Source organism: Sciurus carolinensis, chromosome 2 (genome assembly GCF_902686445.1).
Source record: "Sciurus carolinensis chromosome 2, mSciCar1.2, whole genome shotgun sequence".
Taxonomy (NCBI): domain Eukaryota; kingdom Metazoa; phylum Chordata; class Mammalia; order Rodentia; family Sciuridae; genus Sciurus; species Sciurus carolinensis.
This window is the reverse complement of record NC_062214.1, coordinates 126,844,842-126,865,906: the sequence shown is the minus strand read 5'-3', so window position 1 is coordinate 126,865,906 and position 21,065 is coordinate 126,844,842. Positions and strand designations below refer to the sequence as shown.

The 21,065-nt window shown below is 49.9% G+C and overlaps 1 protein-coding gene across 3 annotated transcripts; it reads right to left on the bottom strand.

Annotated features, from left to right (window-relative positions):
- Positions 1-85: 85 nt before the first annotated feature.
- Nynrin (NYN domain and retroviral integrase containing) lies at positions 86-20,725 on the bottom strand. Of its 3 annotated transcripts, XM_047539166.1 has the most exons (10): positions 20,661-20,725; positions 20,305-20,519; positions 10,517-11,175; positions 8,780-10,387; positions 7,719-7,849; positions 7,487-7,583; positions 6,175-6,276; positions 5,860-5,961; positions 2,294-4,740; positions 2,028-2,207 (listed from the first exon to the last, which is right to left on the bottom strand). In XM_047539166.1, exons 2-10 carry the CDS (start codon positions 20,500-20,502, stop codon positions 2,167-2,169), a joined length of 5,385 nt encoding a protein of 1,794 aa, XP_047395122.1. In that variant the 5' UTR covers positions 20,503-20,519; positions 20,661-20,725; the 3' UTR covers positions 2,028-2,166. The 3 variants fall into 3 exon arrangements, with proteins under 3 accessions (XP_047395120.1, XP_047395121.1, XP_047395122.1); XM_047539164.1 differs by having other exon boundaries at positions 86-4,740; XM_047539165.1 differs by lacking the exon at positions 20,661-20,725 and having other exon boundaries at positions 86-4,740; positions 20,305-20,541.
- Positions 20,726-21,065: the final 340 nt, after the last annotated feature.

Genomic DNA, 21,065 nt, shown 5'->3' with positions numbered 1-21,065 from the left:
AAACAGCAGCCATGCCCCAAAACTGTTACCATCTTCCTCACTCCCCAACTGAGTCTGAAGCTAAGAAAAAGAACTAAACGCTGGCTCCAGTTTAATCTGTTTATTGACAAATAAAATGGGGGGAAATCTTGAAAAGGGATATGAGATAAAAATACAGTTAAGAGGGAACGCATACAGCTGGGAGGGTAATGTGAGGTTGGAACACAGTATTGGAAGAAGAGGAAGAGAAGGCACAAGGATGGGAGGCGAGGAAATGGAGTATCTGCTAAAAATTCTGCAGCTAACCTTTCAGTTTCTCAGTTGTCATCCAATCACTCATTCCTGGATAGGATTAACAGCTGAACTTGGTTTAAGGATAAGATTCAGGTAGTTTGTCTACGAGGTTGGAAAATGGGGAGTTTGAAGGAAAGTGGGCTAAGATTTCAAAGGATTCTCTTGCTTGAACCTATTGTCAGAACACTTTTCATAGTGAACTGGGAGTCGGGAAGTTTAATTGTGGTCCAAGCTCCACCCGCAACAAGCTGTGTGACTCTGGGCAAATTATTTTCCTTCTCCGGGTCTCTTTACTGTAAAATAAGTGGATTGAACTCAATGGTAAGTTCTCTTCTGACTCTAGCACTCTGCCAAGTGTCCTGGCAACCTGAGGGAGGCCAGAAGTCTGGCCCAGCTTCCTCAGAAATGAAACCACTCAGAGGCCCAGCCAGAGACATGGTGCTGGCCTTCACCAAAGACTGGTTGTTCAGAGCAGCAGCAATTCAGAGGGGTGAGTGCAGGCACACCCACCTGTGAGGAACTCACTCTTAACTGCAAGAGTGATCCTTGCTGAGAATGGCTCTGAGGGAGCTTGGGTTTGACTCTACCACAGAAGGCAAATCCAGAGGACAGGGCGGTGGCAGGGTGTCCAGACAAAGCAATCACACACTATGTGGGGGTCTAAGGATACAGTGAAGGCAGAAGGAGTGGAAGGTGGCGGGCTTTGGAATGGGGTTGAGAAGTAAAGTCATGTCAGCACCTGACTGTGTGCCAGACTGCTCACTTCAGACACCTCCCCCCCACCTGCAAAACAGAGACCAGGACCCCTTGGTCCAATAGAAGCAGCTCTTCAGGTAGAGATGCCACACTTGGCATCAAGATCCTTGATTCCTGTGGGGTCAACTCCATCAAAGCAGGGGTCAGGAGTTGTCTCCATCAGCTGGAGTCAAATGAGGTAGACCACTCATCCCCCCCCCTGCCTTTCCCACACTGACAAATGGGTGGCTCATGGCTGGCCATCTTCTTAACCTGAGCTGCTACCCTCAAGGCCCAGGAGGACTGCCAGACTCTCCTTAACAGCTGGTGAAGCTGAGCCTGGCCTTACAAAGCTGATCATAGCCAATATGGGTTTACATCAGCAACAATCCCAAGGGCAAAGGCTTCCCAAATGCAGACAGAGGAAAGGCACCCAGATTGGAGGCTTCTGTTTGGGAGAGGACTGGGGTTCCAACTGGGAGGTCCAGAGTCACACCGTTTCACGGTTAAGACAGTCAGGTGTCTTTACACCTGAGTGTGTATAAAGGGGAAAAAGGATACTTGGGGAACAAGACAGCCTGGCCTACTTTTTAGTAAGGGGACTTTCTTCTCCCCAGTGTAAAAGTGCCAGAGGCCCGTATTGAGCAGCCTTTGGCAAATTTTCTGAATACCCCAAATTGGGGGTTCTTCCATAGGGACACTGGCCCTAGTTCAAGGCAATTCAGCAAAGCTTTATGAAGCAACATTTCTACAAAAGGCACAACTGAAGCCCCACAGGGCAAGAGCACAGCTGAAGCAGTGGGGGAGTGGGGCAGGGGGTATGACCTAGCAGCAGAAACCCAGGACCCCTGGGCAGGAACCTCCACGACTGCTCCAGCTCACTGCTCCAAGACCTTGAAGGACAGGGGTGTGCCACTCTTAGCAAAGGCCTTCATCAAACTGCTGGGATAGATGCAGCCCAGCTTCTCTGGGGTTGGGAAGCCCCACACCCTATAGAGAGACAGGCTCAGCCGATCCCCAATGTAGAAAGGACCCACCCATTTGGCACTGCTGCCGTTCCTGGGGAGGGACAGCAAGAGGACCTGGTCACCCACGTTCCACTCCTTCTCCTGGCTCTCCCGTCTGAAGCGCCGGTTGTCAGCCTTTTCACTTGCCTTTTCAGCCACCTTGCAGTGGAGCTCCAGCAGCTCCCCCATCAGCTGTAGCAGGAAGATATCCATCTTAAGCCCTTCGATGTTGGCACTGCTCATCTCCCACCACAGGGGCTCGCTCACCCTCAGCTCACCCCCAGTCAGGATCTGGAAGGGCGTGGCCTCTGAGGAGGCGGTCCGGAAGGCCAGGTGCAGCAAGGGCAGGGAGGCTGCCCACTTCTTGCCGTGTAGGAAGATGAACTCCTTCAGGGCCCTCTTGAATTCCCAGTAGACCTCTGAGCTCACCAGGCAGGGGAACTGCAGGTCCCTACTCAGGGTGGTCACCTGCGCTCCCAGGGCCAGCCCACAGCTCACCAGGACATGCCGGGCAAACTGAGGGCCCTGTGCTGCCTCCAGCCTCACAGGGACACCCCACCTAGCAAACACATGCTGAAGCAACACCTGGGCCACAGCCACATGCGTGTACGGCCTCAGCGGGAAGGCTTCCACCCACCTGGTGTTAGGGTCGGCCACAATGAGCACATGCTTGTGGCCCTCCTCGCTTACAGTGACTGGACCCACCACCTCTATCTGCAGGTTTGACCAAGGGGCCGTCGACCTAAGAGGCCAAGGTGACTCGATAACCTTCAACTCACTGCCTATGAGATTGCGGGGAATGCAGAACAAGCAGCTCCTGCAGTAATCTCTCACATGCTCCTGCATCCCGGGCCACCACCCCAACAACCTCAACTTCTTATAGGTCTCCTCTGGCCTCTGGTGGGCCCCCATGGGGATGTCATGCACAGAGAAGATCAGATCCCTCCGGAGTTGTGTTGGGACTACCCAGACCCTGGGCTTTTTATCTCCCTTGAACATCAGCAGACCACTCTCCTTGTCAAGGCTGAGGGAGTTAAAGGCAGAACTGAAAGGGGAGGAGCCAGATAACTTCTGCCCAGCCTGCAGTCTGGCAATGATATCAGCCAGGGTGCTGTCACTCAATTGTAATGCCAGCAAGTTGGGCTTCTTGCCCATAGTATGGGGGGTCACTACAGGGACTGGCACATCCTTTGGTAAATTCCACCATTGACCAGTCCCTTGGGCACCCTGCTTGGCCAGGGTATCCACTGTCACAGCAAACAGAGAGCCACGGTAGGAGGTTCGGTAGATAAATGGAAGGGATGAGAGACCAGAGGTGAGGGATATGATGTAGGAGAGCAGGCTTGGGTGAGGTAGTGGAGCCCCATCAGAGGAGAGGAAACCCCGGGCCCTCCAGAGGGGCAAGAGCTCCCAGAGGAGACTGAAGATCCAGTTGCAGTGGGTGAGGAAAACCACCGGGAGCTGGGACTGGCCAAAGCGCTCCAGGCCACAGGCCACAGCTGCCAGGTGGGCATAGGTTGGTGTGTAAGGAGAGCAAGAGAAGGAGAGGGAGACAGGGGCGCTGGTGGGAGACAGGACATAGAGACCAAAGCCAGCACACCACTCATCCTCACGGTAAAAGCAATAACCAGACATGTGGATGCAAACAAAAGTGGACAGGTCAGAAAATGGAGGCAGAACCTGGAAGAAACGGGGCATGGAGGAAGCTGGTGTCAGAAGCCGGTTTTCCCTCAGCAGGCCCTGGAGAAGGGTCAATTCTAGGGCCCTCTTGCCTTTGTCCTGTACCAAGAGGGACCATCGGATTAACCATGCTTTGGAAACCCTGCGGCCCTCCCTTGCCTCAGGGTCTGCAGAGGTCCTGGAGGCGTAGCAAAGGTCTAGGACCACTGGGGTGTCTCCAATGCAGCGAGAGAAATGCTTGAGGGCCCAGGCCACTGCGTAGGGGCTGTCTCCTCCTGACTGGGGGCCCTCGCTCTCCTCGTCGGGGAGGAGGGGTTTCGAGGTATAGGCGATGGGGTGCTTCCTCCCTGAGTGTTCCTGGTGGAGGATGGCTGTCAGGGCCACTTGGCTCACCATCACCTCCAGGCGGAAGGGCAGCTGGGAGTTGGGGGCCGTCAGGCAGAGGGCGGACACCAGGGCTCGCTTCAGGGCCAGGAAGGCATTTTCGTGCTCCCGGTCCCACTGCCAGTCTGGCTTCTGCTTGAGGAGGCTGTGCAGGGGGCCCACCAGGGCTTCATAGTCAGGGATGGCATCCCGGTGGGAATCCATAAACCCCACAAAGAAGGAAAGCGCGGTGAAGTTGCTAGGGATGGGCAACTGGGCCAGCTGGGTGAGGACCTGCTGGCAGGGAGCCCCCCCATCCCAGGGAATGCCCAGGTAGGGAGAGGCCACACCTGGCAGGAGATCAATGTCTAGGGCCCCATCAGGGGGGTCGTGGAGACTGAGGCACCGGAGGATTTCCTCAGAAAGGGAGGGGCACTCGACTCTGAACACTGATGCCAGGGAAGAATCAAGGTCATCCTCGTCCTCTGACAGCTTTGGCCATCCCTGCTCCTCCCTCAGCTCCTCTTCCTGCTGTTCTTCCTTCTCCTCCCTGACTTCTTCCAAGTTCTGTGAATCCTGCAGGGGCCCAGTGTCAGCATCATCACTCAGCTCAGAGATGCGGGCTGAGCTGGGAGGAAGGGTCTTCCACACCTTCAGGAAGTTGCCAATGTCCGTGTCCAACCTATACCAAAACAGGAAGAAAAATAAGGGAAGGAGGCAGCACCACCCAGACATCATCCAGGGCAAGATACATCTGTGGATGCCCCACAGAGCCTTATCCCAGTGCCAAGTGTCCCAGAGGCTAAGCTGAGCACCAGCCTCCCACACAGCATGATCTCAGGCACAGCCCTGCCAGCAAATACTTGCTGTAACCCCTGAGTCTGCCCAAACCTCAACTTTAAAGATTCATCTGTGCTGTGATGACTCATCAAATCAAAACCTCATGGATCAAGATGTATTCAGACTAGTTTTAAACCAATAATTTGACCAAAGATGACTGGTAGCTTACAACCTGCCCCAGGATGAGCATTCCAGGGGAAGGTCAACACAGGAAGTACAGCCCAACACTCAGTAGACAAACCTTGGTCTCCTTCCAAACTAATGAAATGAGGGTAGGGGCCTGGCCCAGGAAGCAGTGCCCTGTCCAGAAGCTAAGGTCCCCTAGTGGTCCCAAGGCATTGGAAAGTGGGCAACACAGTGGCTCAGCAGGTGGAGCCAGAAGATCAGAGTTACTGCAAATCAATTCTGTTCACACCAACAAAGTAACCTCCTAAAAGTCACATAAGTCTCAAATTCCTCATCTATAAATTGAGAGTGGTCATGGCATCACTCAAATTGTGAGGATCAAAGGAGATAATAAAGGAAACGGCATATACTTTAGACACAGCTTCCCTTGGACAAGAATGAAGCTGTTCATTGCCACATCAGCACCAACAGCATAAAAGGGAAATAGTCAAATGACCCTCAACCAGAGAATCAATAAATCTGCTAAATGGGGACTTACATAATGGAATACTACATGGTCATTAACATGGGCTACATGATTTAGCATACCTAATAAAACATTGAGCACAAATGCCAGTGGTGGAAGGATGTATACAGTATTAAAGCATCTGTGCAAAATATTAAAACCTTCCTTATATTGCTTATGGATGCATCAGTATATGGTAGAAGTATAAGTACATGAAAAGCAAATCACTCTGTTCATTTTTAAGCAGTAGACAAATATTGGTTAATACTAGAGGGAAGTTCTGGTCAGTCCTGAGAGGACCTGGGAGGCAGGGGAGGCCTCACCTATTACCTGTTTGGCTTCTTCAGAAACTCATCCAAAGTAGGGCCATCTCGGCCCAATGGGTCATCTGGTACCATGAAGAGATTCCCCGCAAAGGTGAAGGGCAGAAGGCTGGAACCCAGGAGAGAAAGGGGTGTGGTCAGAGATGAGCCCTTGACTTACCCACACCATGTTGCTGCCTGGCACAGAGGCTGAGGCCCCCATTCCCCACAGGTGCTGCAAACATACTCCAAGGCCCCTGTCCTTGCCCCAACATCTTCCCTGTCAGGAGCTGCCCAACATCAAGCGGACTGAATGGCTCAAAGCCCTAGGGAGCTGCCTCACCGATTTTTAACCATCAGTTTCTTGGAATTATTCATCAGGATGTGAATCTGCTCATTGGTGACAATGATGCCATCCGTCTCCTCCGCCAGCTTTACCATGAACCTGCAGGGAAAAGGGCCCCCTCACACAAATATTCCAATATTCTTCAAATGCACAACATTCACATATATGCAAATATATATATACATATATATATGCTAACACACATAAAAACACATACCTGAAACATATTTTTCCAAGAATCTCCCCAAAAGAGGCCTATACCCAGGAAAGAAAACAGACTACCTACTTCTACAATGCTCAGACTACCCAAAGCATGCCATTCCACAAGTGCCCAGCAGAGGGGGCCTTCTGCAGAGTAGCCGTCTTCCCTCACACCTAGACCTGAATTTGGAGGCATTTAATTTGGAGGCACCTTTGGCTAACTCCCCAAGGAGGATGCCTGAGTAGTCCTGCCCAGCCCTTCCTGGGACCAAAGGCTGGGTGGATGCCAGGTTAGGAAAAGTAGGGGAGAAACAGAACTTCTCCCTGCCCTTGGGAGGTGCCTAAGTGAATCCAAGGCCCTCTGTCAGCCTGGCATCAACTTCAGTCCCAGAGCAGGACTTTCCTTACCCCAACAGAGACAGGGTTACAGGCTCCCCTAGGCACACTGTTCCCATAGCCATTCTGGAGAGTGGGTGCTTAGGATTGACAGACAGAGAAGCATTTGGGTTTTTTTTTTTTTTTTTTTTTGGTTTTTGTTTTGTTTTTTGCAGTGCTGGGGATTGAACCCAGGACCTTGTGCTTGCGAGGCAGGCACTCTACCAACTGAGCTATATCCCCAGCCCAGCATTTGGGTTTCTGACAGACCAGGTCAGGCTAACTTCATTTCCAGAGCCCTGTCCAGGACACCATCTATATACAGCCATATACCTCCCCCTCATGCCAGGGCTGAGAGAAGGTAAAGGACTGAAGCAGTTCCTTAAACATGAACTTCAACCCAAACTGGTACCCAAAAGCCCAGGGTACCTCTTACTCTCACTCAAAGCACAGGGTTCATCCAATCCAAAGCAGTGGGCATAGGCCCACAGGCCACGGCGGGAGAAAGTCAGTTAACTCATGGAAACAGTGCCAGAGTCCCAAAGCCAAGAGCAACCCTTGGGCTTAGGTAGAGCAAACCTAGAGCCCTCTCCTCTCTCCTTGAGCCCATCCTCTAGGGCATGATTCCCTGACACATTTGCTATCATTTCCCAGAGAAAATGGATTGGGACTCCACCTGACACCCATTCAGGTCCAACCCCGGGTCCCCACAGAGGTCTGAGGTGCAGTGTACCTATAATCGTAGGTGGTGATCTTCTTGCCATTCTCTAGCTGGGAGGGGGTGATTGAAAGCATCTTGAGTGAATGGAGCTTTGTCAGAAAGTGGCTCTCTGGCAATGAAAGGCAGAGACAGAGATGATCAGAGAAGACGCTAGGTGGGAAAGGCCGTGGTGGGAGCAGGGGTAGAAAGGGAGAAGAAAAGCACGGTGATGCTGGGAGAGTTGGGTGGACAGCGGACATCTCACCTCTCACCCTCCGGTTCTTCTTCAGCTGCCAGGTGGGCACAAATACAGTGACTTCTCGGTGTCCACGGTTCCAGAAATACTGCACTGCCATGGCAATGCCTCGGCAGGAGAAGAAGTGCTGGAGGCCATGCCTGTGGGGTAGTGGGAGGTGAGGGAGCAGCTTCCCAAATGCAGGAGAAATGGCTCTGCCTCACAGCTCCTCCCTCAAGGCCAGCCCTGGGACAACGATCGGGCAATGCCAGGGGAGCCCAGCTTCAGCACCAAAGACACCAACAACTCCCTTCTCCCTTATCTCCAGCCTCAAACATTCTGTGAGTGACTACTGGGTACAGGGCACTGCCAAACACTCTGTGTGTGTGTGTGTGCGCGCGCACGCACGGACACAGAGGCACATGTGCATGCACGCACGTATTTACAGACATTGACAAGAAGAGGAAGAATGCTGCCCTTCCATTCAAAGAGTTCAGTTTAGACCTTATAACAAACAAAAATTCCCTGACCACCTACTGTGTGCTGAGTGTGTGCTCAGCACAGATCACTACTCTGCCATGTGGCAAATGAAGCGGTCTGGCATGTATTTATCCTAATATCTCTGTAACAGTAGGCACTGTGCAGGGAGGGCCATCTCTAAGGAACAGCGTGGTCAGGAAAAGCTTCAAAAGGGATCTGTGCTGGGTCTTGACATTTGGGTTAAATGTTTAAAAGCTGGCCTTGGCAGAGCATGGGCCTTGGCAGCGGACTGATCTGAACCCAAAGACAGCTGAGCCCCTGGCTGACTCAGGGACTTGGGGCTCTAAGCCTGTTTCTTCATCTACTATAAAGGAAGAACGGTAACCTGCCCTCGCAGGGTTGCTGTGAGGATTCAATGCACACTGCTGGGCATGCAGCGGCCACTTAACACATGCCACCTCCCACCAATGCAGGCTCCCTTCTTTTCCCCATTTGAACCCTATGCCTCCCATATGGAAGTCAGGAAAGGATGCCCACACTCTGTTGTCCAGGGATATCCTTCCCCAGCTCCCCAGCATTCCCAGGCTACCTTCTGCCCCACAGCTACTCACACCATGGCCACGCTGCTGCCATCAATAACCACTCGCCGCAACTCCTGGTTTCCAGGTTCCCCTGACAAATTCAACTCAAAGGGTGTGTTCAGGGCTTCATGGTACCTCTGGAAGCTGGTCACTGTGCTGCTTGTCTGTTGGTGGCGAAATGGCTGCCTTGGAGCACCCTCCCAAGCCCCCAGGAGTCCCTCCATCTGGAACTGATGCTTGCTGCTGAGGGCTAGGGTGCTACTGGGCTGGGGACCCTGCCTTCCAGCCGCCTGGCCCTTTGGTGAGGATGCACTACCCCTGGATGAAGGGTGGACCTCATTTAGAAGTTTGGCTACATCCAACGTTGGTCCTGCATCTGTGGGCACTTTCTGGGCTGCAGGTGTCTTGGAAGCTCTGGAGGCTTTAGAAGTTGCAGGTGCTTTGGGTGTCACTGGTGTTTTAGAAGCTGCAGGTGCTTTGAAAGCTGTAGACCCTGTTTTAGACATGGGCCTGGCTTGAGCTTTGGCTGTTTGGAGACCTGCAGGCGATGTTTTCATTGCAGGCATCTTCTGAGCCGTGGGAGTCTTTGGAGTGGCAGACAATACTTGAGCTGTGGATGACAATGCCGGTTGTTCCATGGCTGCTTTTTCAGCTGTGGGCACCACAGGAACTGCTGGCTTTGTTGGACCCGAAGGCACTTTGGGAGCTGCAGGCTCTGTGTGTGCCGCCGGCATCACTGGGGCTGTAGGCACTTTGGGAGCTGCAGGCAGTCCTTGGGTTGTGGGTGGGTTTTCAGCTTTGGACACTGCTGCAGCCAGGGGCACTTCGAGAGTTTCAGGCACTGTCTGAGCTTCAGATACTGACTGGGCTGTCAACCGACCTTGGGTCATGGGCCTCCCTTGAGCTGTGGGCACCTTTTGCTCTGCGAGCATCCCTTGCTTTGTGGGCGGTACTGGAGAGGGCCCCTTTTCCAGGACCTTACAATCCAATGGCACACTTCCTTGATTCCCAGGCTCACCTCTAGCTTGTAGTTGGGGTGCAGAAATCAAAGGTGGCCCTATCTGTGGAAGTTCTGGACTAAGTTTGTCCTTTACAGCAGAGCCCACCGGGACCACCAATAAACTAGTGATTTTGGAGGCGGTCTCTGGCCTTGGGAAATTCTGTAGGGCTGTCTCTCCTCCCAGCTCCCCATCTGGTTTACAAGCTGGGCTTTCCGCACTGGGCAAAGGAGTCAGCTCTTTCTGCTTCCACTCCAGATTTAAGGGCAAAGGATTCTGTCCTGGCAGCTTCAGCTGAATGGGGCCCAGTGGCCTCTGCCAAAAGGGGAAATTGAAGCCCGCCTGGGACAGGAGCCAGGCCAGGTGGAGAGAATGCAGTTCATTGATCCTCCAGAAGGTTGCAGCAATAGCCCCCGGCCACAAGGGACCAAAGGCTGGCCCTGGGGCCCAGGCCTTCCAGGACGGACACACTCCCAGCACTGACACAGGAGTCTGGAAGGGGAGTTTATCTTCCACCCTCTGGACCTGTCTTTGCTGTAACAAGGTTTGTGAGTGGTTCGCAGAGTCTTGGCTGCTGCTGGCTTGCACTGGCTCCTCCTCTTGAGTACGGTCCTTACCACCTTGTTTGTTGGAACTGACCCTGGAGAAAGTTCAAGTTTGTTGAAAAGGTAGGAAGGCCAGTTCAATCACAAGCTACCTACTACTATTTCACTGGGGTAAGGGGACAAGGGTAGGGTCAGAGAAGCCAGACTCATTCTCTAGAACTTACCGTACCAGCTGGTTTGCTGTCTCCTGGTGTGTGCTCTGGGGTGGGATCAGTGACCCAGTGGCTCCTACGCTGGTTAATCTCTTTGGACTTTCCAGGCCCCCATTCTGCAGGGTCCCCATTTCCAGAAAGGACCCAGGACTCTCTCCCATGGACACCATGGCCAGGCCTTCCTTCTTTTGCTGGGGAGGGCAGATCAGCACCTCAGGGTTGGAGTGGGTGTTGGAGATGCCAAAGTGGCTGAGCCACTCAATGATGTCCTCCTTGCCTGCAGCATCCCGCACCAGGCTCAGCAGCAGCTCCTGGACTGCTGGGGGCAGCTGAAGGAGGTCCCCTGCATATTGGTCACCACGGATCCACACCAGGGCCCCAAAAGCCCGGGTCACTTCAGCCTCCCAGATACCACGGGGAGTCAGCAGAGGGGCAGGGCCCCAGCGCAGCCGTGCCACCAACTCCTCCAGCCAGTTCTGGGTCATGGTGAAAGACTCAGTCAGCCCGCCCACCATCAGGGAGCCAGGGGGACCCGGCACCAGGTAGGCCAGGGTGCTCCAGCAAAGGCAGTCCAGGAAGAGGCCTTGGGCCCCCAGGAAGGCGCAGTGCAGCAGCGGCGGGTAGCGGACCTCCTTCCACAGCTCTGGGCTGCACAGGCCCTTCAGGTACTCCTGAGCAAAGTGGGGAGAACAAAACGAAGCCAGGCTATTACAGGTGTGCTACTGGCTCTGCCCTCCTAACCCACAGGCCAGCCCCTTGCTAAGCATGTGCCCTCTGTTGCCTTCTTTCCCAGGGCATCCTCTCTGTCCATCCTGCTCCCTCGCATGCCCATTTCTTTCCAGGGGATATGGATAGAATCAGGGAGACCTAGAGGAGAGGAGGGGAAAGAACCCCGACTTGGAATCAAGGGAGCTGGTTATAGTTCCAATGTGGCCTCAGTAGATTAGGATTCTGGGAAATCTGTCATCCTCTCAAGGACTCAGTCTCCTCACCTACAAAATGGCAGGCTAAACTAGATACTTGTGGGTGGGTCCAGTCCTCCTCTGACATTCCAAAATTGTCTAACCATAAGGGGAAAAAGGGTCACACACCACCAAGCACTTTGTCAGGAACATGGGCCAAGTTGTTTGTCCCCATCTGTCTGTGTTTCCCCATCTGTAAAATGTGGGATAATAATGATTCCTGCCTCACTAGGCTACTTGAAGTTTCAGTGAGCTCATACATAAGAAGCGCTCAGCGTGGTGACTGGCACAACCCATTTCCATTTTGCAGCTTAGAGAGCTATGCAGCTTGCCCAAGGGCACCCAGCTCAAAGGTGACTGTGCCAGGATCACAGTCATGTCTGTCTGTCTGTCTGACTCTGAAACCAGAGCTCTTTCCATCTCCTCTGACTGACTGCACAGTGACTACCAGGTAATCCTGTGGGATTCTGCCTTAATCCCCCTCCAGAACGTCTCTAGCACAACCTGTACCCGTAACCATGGTAACTCTGTTCCAGAGAAGAGAGAAGATAAGTTGCTGGGCAGTGTCCAGGGGAGGGGCCCACAGATACATACAACATCTAACCAGAAGGAAGGCCTCTCACTCTCTGGCTGATCAAGTCCTCAGGTTCACAGGGAAAGGGCCTGGGAGAGGTTGGGATCCCCCACTCTCTGGCTGAGTTCCACCAGCAAAGCCCCAGGAGCTCCAAGGATACATGAGGGCTCCACTTAACCCACCAGCCCACGTGGACTGCACTCAGTCTCATGTTCCTCCATATCCCTGATTCTGTTACAATCATCCCTCTTCCTGCTTTCCCCTGACAGTTCTATTAGGAAACAGTTGGTCCATTTTGGATCTCTAAGAGCCATCCTGAAGACCACACCAGCACTACCACCTCTTCTCAGAATTCAGGCCAACCCTCCTTGCTCAGGCTGACGCTCGCCCCTTCCACACAGCCCAGGCCATGGGCCTGCCACTCCTTCCCCAAAAGGTCTGAAACACATAGCCCCTTTTTAAGTCAAAACCAGCACAAAAATCTGATGGACATCCCAAAACAACCCCTCCCATCAGAACCTCAGCTGGTCCCACTGCCCTGCAAGGGAGAATCTGATCAGGTGCAGATAACACTCACTTTAACATATGCCCCCCAATCCTGTGCACCCCACATTCCAATGACATGAAAACAACATGCAAACATGAAGAGGAGTGCTAGGGAAGAATAATATAGATGGTCTCTTTCTCTTTTCCAAAAAGAGCTTAGAATATTTATTGGTTCATCAACTGTTTTATATATGTATATATATCTTTATATATAAAAATATAAAATATATATTATATAATATATAAATGTATATTCATATCATATATTATATATGATATATAAAAAATATATATTATATATACATATTTTGTACCAGGGATTGAACCTAGGGGCACTTTACCACTGAGCCGCATTCTTAGCCATTTTTTATATTTTATTTAGAGACAGAGTCTTGCTGAGTTGCTTAGGACCTTGGTACATGACTGAGGCTGGCTTTGAACTCCCAATCCTCCTGCCTCAGCCTCCCAAACCACTGGGATTATAGGCATGTGCTACCATGCCCACCAATGGTTCAATAATTTTATTTGAAAGATATAGGAACTGGGATAATTTTCAAAATAATAAATGTGAACTAACATTTAGTTGGAACTTACTGTGTGCCAGGTACTTTACATACATTATCACATTTATTCCTCCCTCAGTCCTACAAGAAAATCACATTATCCACCCACACACAACTTTGTGTGTGTGTGTGTGTGTGTGCTGTGCTGGGGATTGAACCCAGCAGGGCCCCATTCTGATCTCTGTTCCCAGTCCTTTCTATTTTATTTTGGGACAGGGTCTCTCCAAGTTGCACAGTAGGTCTCAGACTGTGATCCTCCAGCCTCAGCCCAAATCACTGGGATTACAGGTATGCACCACAGTGCCTGGCACTCTTTATCGTCATTTAAATGAGAAAGGAAGGTCACATGTCTAAGATCTCAGATAGGATAGGATACTAAGTACTGTGACCCCAAAGTCTAGGGTCTTAACAGTGGTGCTATCTGTACTGAAAGGCAAGAGACCACAAGGAAACAACAAGCATTTACAGTCCAGAAAAATACCTGGAACAACTTTCCTGCCTAGACCTCACCCAGACCTTTTTCCTCCAAAATGAGAAAAAATTGAGAAGAGATAGAAACAACTGGATAAATGTTGCAAATGAAGAGAAAAAGAGAGGTATATTAGCAAATCACCCAATGTTCCACAGATCCTTTGTCAATTTGTAAGCTGAATAAAAGATTAACACCAAGTGTTATCATATTGTTCTATACTTGTCAAGGTGCTTTATCCCTTGGCATCTGACTTAGGATTCGCCTTTCTCATAACTCAGTTATCATTCATTGTCTGCTTGCCACCACCCCCAACTGACACTGAAGAATATTCAAAAGACTCAGAAAATGACAGCACCAAGAAAGGAAGCGGAGTGCTCTAAAAGCCCAATCACCCCTACACACACACACACACACACACACACAGGCTGGGCAAGTTCCTTCCCACCTCCTTCCTGGAGAGTTGCTATCTAGAGAGTTAAAACAAGGTCTTAGGATTAGAGGTTGATCAGCCTACATAAAAAACCAGGGAGGGAGGAGGAGAGTCAAATAATGACATAGGTCATGAAAGCTGAATGCAGAGAAACTCATTCTTCCCATTCAGAGATTCAGTAGCCAGACCCTGATCCTCTGGGCTGCAGAAAAGAATACATTCTGAGCAATCTGGCCAACCCAAGAGCAAAGACTTAAGGACCATGACAGGGGTTCTCCAACAGTCAGTTGTTCCCATCAAGCTCCAAATCAACAAGTCTCCTCCACAGCCCCAGCTCCCAATCAGCTTTTTGTCCTTCACTGTTAGTTTCACAAGGATTGCCAGGCATATAAGAAAAACTTCTAATGCAAAACAGAGACACCAAAACATAAAGAAGAAAGAGCAAATTGAAAGAAGAGAAACTAGGCAGGGAGAGGAAAACTTCAAAAGGTTTACTCTCACTACTCTTCTCAGAGAGATACTAAAGAATATGGTAGTGCCAGACACAGTAGTGCACACCTGTAAATCCAGCAGCTCAGGAGGTTGAGGCAGGAGGATTGAAAGTTCAAAGTCAGCCTCAGCAACTTAGTGAGGCCCCAAGCAACTCAGTGAGACCCTGCCTCTAACAAACTCCAAAAATGGGGCTGGGGATGTGGCTCAGTGGTTAAGCATCCCTGGGTTCAATTTCCAATGCCGCCCCCCAAGAAGAATATGGTACACATTAAAAAGAAGAGGATACTACTTTTCAAAGGAGAGAACACAAGTAACTTTTAGATGTCAAAAATACAATAGCAGGGGCTGGGGTTGTAGCTCAGTGGTAGAGCACTTGCCTAGCATGTGTGAGCCACTGGGCTCAATTCTCAGCGCTGCATATAAATAAATGAATAAAATAAAGGTCCATCAACATCTTTAAAAACATTTTTAAAAGTACAATAGCAGAAATGAAAAACTCAAGGTACAACTGAGGAAACCCTCAGAAAACAGAGAAAAAAGTTAGAAAATAGAAAAAAAAAAAATAGAAAAGTAGAGGACCTCCAGTAAGTTTAATCTCTGAATAGGAACTCAGGAGAGGAATCAACAAAGTAGTTCCCCCCAATTTCCTAGATCTTGAGACCATGAAGTCCAGATAGAGAGGCCCACTGAGTTGATGGGGAAAACAGACCCTCATGCAAAGGAGTCTCACTGGGAGACCTCAAAACATGGGGGGAAAGGGAAAATATCTTGTACTAGGACCAGGCTCCAGAATAGCATCAGACTTTTCAAAAGTAAGATGTCGATGGAGTAATGCCTTCACATTTCTGAAGGAAAATAATTTCCCATGTATAATTCAAAAACAATTATCAATTAAGAGACCTTCAGATATGAAACCTAAACATGCAGTAACCCAACATTTTTCCTCTATAAAACCTTTCTTAGGAAGCCACTTCTCTTAGTTTGCTGTTTTCTGCTTCCATAACAGAATATCACACACTGGGTAATTTATAATGAACAGAAATTTATTTGGGTCATGGTTCTAGAGCCTGAGAAGTCTGGGAGCATGGCATTGGCATCTGGGAAGGACCACTGTGCTGTGTTGTAACATACCAGGAGGGCAAGACAGAGAAAGGGGCAAGAGGGGGCCAAACTTGTAGCAAGTTCACCTTGTGATAACGAGTCCCCTCACACAATAAAGGTATTAATCCACTCAAGACAGCACAGTTTTCATGATCTAAACACCTCTTAAAGGGCCCATCTCTTAATACTGTTATAATGGCAACTAAATTTTAACTTGACTTTTGGAGCAGATATTCAAACCACAGCACCACTGCAGAGAAATTTTCCAACAAATCAAGAAGGGAGATCCAATGTAGGGAAGAAGCAAAGACAATCTCCAGAATGATGGTGAAGAGAAATCTGAGTTTATTCCTCCATTTAACAAATTATTGCTGACAACTCTCCACATACTAAGTACTGTTTCAGGATGATGACTGTCATCACAGAGGGCAATGAGTTCAGACTGAGTATGACTCAACAGAGAAGTGTGTTGACAACAATCACCAGCATACCCTTTGCCAGTGCACCATCTTTTGAACCTGATGAAATTACTGATGAATGCATTCCATCAACCCAAAAAAGAGAAAGACATGTGGTCCAGTAAACAAAAAATTTAACAAAGAAAAAAGGCAAAGGGACACCAAACAGGACAGTACACTGAAGTCTCAGGATGACAGCTGCCTGGAAAGCAGCTGGAGGAATGTTTGCCAAAAAAAGGAACTAAAAGAATACCTTGAATGGCTAGATTGACTACTATAGATTGGATCTGTATCCAATGTCTCCTGAAAACCCATGTTTTAAAGGCTTGGTCCTCAGCTTGGAAGCTGTTGGGAGGTAGCTGAACCTCTGGGTGGTGAGGCCTAGTGGAAGGAAGTTGAGTCATTGTGGGTATGCCCTTGAGGGCAATATTAGGACCCTAGCCCTCTCCTTTCTCTATCTTTGCTTCACAGTCACCATGAGGCAAACAAGCTATCTCCACCTGTGCTCCCACCAAGATGCACTGCACTGCCACAGGCCCAAAGCAACAGGGCAAAGCAACTATGAACAGAAACCTCTGAAACTATGAGCCAAAACAAATATTTCCTTCTTACAAGTTGATTATATCAGGTATTTTGTCACAGTGATATACTGGGAGGTATAAGAATTAGCAATAGACACAAAGAAAAACAAGCAAATTGAAAAACAAGGAGTTCTTAACTTCAGTGAACCAAAAGTAAAAATAATATACTTTAATGCATAGATATGAATGATATGGGCATAGGCAAAAGGAAGCAAATAGTAAATACAGATTTGAGAAAAAAATGAAACACAACTATTTTGGGAAGAAAGAGGGACTACAGAGTAAGGGAACTAAATCCTCACATGCAATAATTGGAAGTAAAAAAGAAAACATCTAAATTGATCAAAATATGACAATGTTTATATCTCTCTTTTTTTAAGAGAAGTAGAGATGCATAAATGCCAGAGCAAATATGTCTATGGGAAAGGGCACCAAAGAAGAACAGGGGGGCTGGGGAGATAGCTCAGCTGGTAGAGTGCTTGCCTTGCAAGCACAAGGCCCTGAGTTCGATCCACAGTACCGCAAAAAAAAAAAAAAAAAAAAAAAAAAAAGAGGAACAGGGTAGGGAGCCACTAGATTCTTTTGTAAAATTGTTTTAAATTATTGGGCTTTTAAAATGCATATTACTTGATTTAAAAAAAAAACACTTTAAAGAAAAAGAGGAATTAATTGCTCACAATCCAGTTAGGTGTGCTGATATATGTTTCACAATCAGCTAGGGGCTAGGGGGAATACAGCCCTGATTTGTACATTTGCCAGTTTCCATGGTTGGATACTCCCACCATGGCTGTAAATACTCCTCCCCTGGCTTACCAAGTTCCTGAGATTTTGACCATGGGTCTAGTAGGAACCAAGTCCACCACTTCCCTGACCACAACCAACGTCCATGGTTCTGCTCTCAGTGCAGAACCAGGGCAGATCAATTACCATCTGACAGTAAAGTCAGAGCTGGCAAGCCTCATGATGTCCTGCAGTTCTAGAACCATCTCTAGAAGTCACCTCTCCTCCTGTCAGGGTCTTTGGGCTCCCCATCACCTCCCACTATTCTCTCCTAAAAAGGAAAGAGGCAAACATGTCACTTCTCCTCTCTGCCACCAACCCATCCTCACATTATTGCCAAGGAGGGCAGAGGGAATGATCAGGGCTTGTCCTTGGGTTCTTCTAAACATTATTAAAACTCTCCTCTCCACTTGTTGATTTCACCCAAGAGAAGCCAGGCCTCCCCAGTGTTTTGCTGCCTGGAAATGTGATTACAGTAACATCATTGATATTTTCTAGATCCCACTACTACTACAAAAAAAATTTAAAGGCACTCAAGTTTAGAGATTTTCCTGGAAAACCAAGTGCATAAAATGTAAAAACACATCCTGGCCAGGCCCTTCTCCAGATGATCCTATATATTTCATAATCCCTCCTCCACTCAAACCCAAACAAGATCACACCCCCACACCCCTTCCCCCATTCTGCAACCTCCAGTCTCACAAGTCCTCTTCACCAGCTGACCTATATACAGGAAGGTCATTATCAAAGTCAAAATTTCACATCCCTACAGCTGGGATTGGGGTCAGCCATACCATCCCCCTGTGGAAACCACATGACATCCTTACACTTGGGAAACATTCATGTAGTATTTAATAAAAATAAACTTTACAAACAAAGGAAAGCAAGACCCAGGGAAGGAAAAGGACTTGCTCAGTTATACAAATAGTTAATAACAGTAATACCTGACATCTGTCCCCATAGCTGTCTGCATTTTGCATAAGTTTTTAGCTGTAATTATTTCAGGTGACTCTCACAACTACTGCACAAAGTGAGTATTATATTTTGATAAGGAAAAAGGCTCAAAGGGGCAAATTATTTGACCAGGTAACTCGATGAGGACGTAGCAAACCCCAATCTCAAACTCTCTCCATCATACTCCTCTCTCTGGCAATAATCTGGTGACAGTACATCAAACCCAGATCTTCTAACCCCCAGGACAAAATCTTATCCACCCTATCTTCCTCATTCTCCTGCCTCCAAAGTTTCTTCTTTCTAAAGGACAGAGTAACCCACACTATATTCTCACCTTCAACAGTGCCTTTGCAGGGGGAGGGAGGATTGAGGGAGCCGCTGAATTCATTTAACATGGCTTTGGCATGGGAGCCTGGGATGTTAGAACCTATGACCCAAAGAACACTGAGGCAGCAGTGAGAGCTAGAGCTGACAAGGCCTGGAGAAGCTGACCCCGGATTAAAGAAAGCAGAAGGGAGCAGAGCATCTCAGAAAGTGCTACCCCATAAAGGGGTGAGCTGTGTATTTCATAGTAACCAAAAAGATTAAGAACCCAAGCTTCTTTTGTTAATCTACCCCATCCCAGCTTCTGAAACTTCTTACTCTGGGGGCTCCTCCTGCACATCTGTTGTTAGAGCCAACATCCCTCCCCTTCCCAGCACCTCTGTCTTGAAAAACCTTCCCCTCCCCCAGCACTACTGTCAATTGAAAACCCTCTCCTCCCCCAGCACCTCTGTCTAAATTGGAAGAACTGCTGACACAGCAGCTCAACCAAGGGGCTGAGGGAGGAACTTCCCAGCCTGCCTGCCCTCCAGCTGGCTGTTTGGGGCCTTCCTACCCATGGCCTTGACCAATTAGGTTATTGGGAAAGACCTAGTTACATGCAGGTGTGGGCGTCTGCTGGAAGGTGGTCTGGAGTAAAGAGAGCAGATAGCAGTCCTACCGGGATGAGATAACGTAAGGGAATCTAAGCAAAGAGGGAGACATTGACCACAATTAGAGCATAGGAACGGAGAGGCCCAAGGGGAGGAGAAACTTGTGAGAGAATCCAGGGAGATTGCAAGAGAGACATGCTGTGACCTGGCCTGTCCAACATCCAGCCCACACAGCAGCCACTTTCATTCAAAAGCCCACAGTTCTTCCAATCCCCTCCCATCCCCAAGGTTTAGTGTCCCAGAGCAGTTACAACCCACCCTGAGCCCTACAAGAGCCTGCCTAGGGCACCAAAGTGTGAACCAGGGAACCCAGAATCCTGGGTTCTGGTCCAACCCCCACCATCCCACACCCACTTGACCCTGAGGACTCAGGCAAGCCCCTTGACCTGATTCTCAGTGCCTGAGCTGTAAAATGCCAACAATGCTCCAAAAGTATCTCAAAGGGCCCCCTCTAGTCCCAGTACTCAGAGAGCACCCCAAGGATTTAAGGAGGCAGAGGAATGCAGGCCTTCCAGAGTCTTGGTGGAGAACAAAGAGGTGTGTTGCAGAGGCCACAAAAATGCAGAGCCTTAAATTGCTCCCCAGATGGAAAAGCAGGGCAGCGAATACTGCAGCCTGGTCAGGGAAGGCCTGTGGGGAGACACACCATGCCGACTCTCCCAGCACACTTGAGGAACAGAAGTGACACGCAAGAGAGGGGTGGGGTAGAAAAGAAAGAAAGAACTAGAGGGAAGAGGCTGGTAGGGAAAGATCCAGGGCTGCAGATCTGGAGAGACTGGAAGATGGCCCATTACCTGCAAGCCAAACTGTCGGATCTAGGTCTGGGGACCTCTGAGGACCACATCTCCCCTAGGTGGGGGAGGGAGGGATCTGGCTGGAAGGGACGGGTGGGGTGTGGAGAGAAGCTGTTTACCTTGGCTTTGCCGGTGTTCTCCCGGGGCCCCTCAAGTTGCAGCCAGAAATAGGGGGTGTCGGGGCGGCTCTGGAAGGCGTTCAGCTTGACCCTGAAGATGCGCTGCACTTGCAGCCGCTGCCTCTGCACCCGAGGCTTCGATTTTGTCTGCACCATGAACCATTCCTGAGTCGGGGGGTCACCCCCAGACAAGAGCATGGCTGCCCTTCCCTTCCCTAGAAAGAGGGAGACGACAGTGTCACCAGGGTCCCAGCGCGGGAGGCGCCCCAGCCCCCGGCCTGAGGAACCTAAGCCACGCCCCCTCCCTGCGGCGCGCCCCCCGCCACCGCCAAGGTCCTCCAGGCTCTGAGACCCACCCGCCACCGCTCAGACGCCCGCCCTCCCGAACTCCGTCCCTTTCTGCGGCTGCTCCAGCGACAGGCTCTTCCTTGCCAGGGGTTGTAGCTGGGGGTGGGACCGGTCGGGCTCCCGCCGCCCTTCCCTCCTCCCCCCCGTTCTCCCCTCCACCACTCAGCCAGTCCCTCTGGATAAACTCTCTGTCTGCTGGGTCGCTTAAAGGGGCGCGGGAGACAGAGGGAGGGAGAGGAAGAGCGGACGGGAAGGAGGGGGCGGGGAGGGTCCTGAAAACCTCTGCTTTCAACCCTAGTTTGGGCCCAGAGCCAGAATCCAGGGGTCAAAGTTAGTTTCCTTCCACATTCCCCTTTCCCTTGTAGAAGGAAAGAGGAGGGAAGAGTTGGTCTCGGGGACCCTTTCTTGAGATT

Excerpts from the sequence above, each read along its gene's own strand:
- Nynrin (XM_047539164.1), bottom strand. The coding sequence starts at position 20,502 with ATGCTCTTGTCTGGGGGTGACCCCCCGACTCAGGAATGGTTCATGGTG. Across the intron at positions 6,277-7,486 it reads ATCACCACCTACGATTATAG|GTTCATGGTAAAGCTGGCGG; the intron begins GTACACTGCACC and ends TTTTCCCTGCAG. Across the intron at positions 5,962-6,174 it reads AAACTGATGGTTAAAAATCG|CCTTCTGCCCTTCACCTTTG; the intron begins GTGAGGCAGCTC and ends CCTGGGTTCCAG.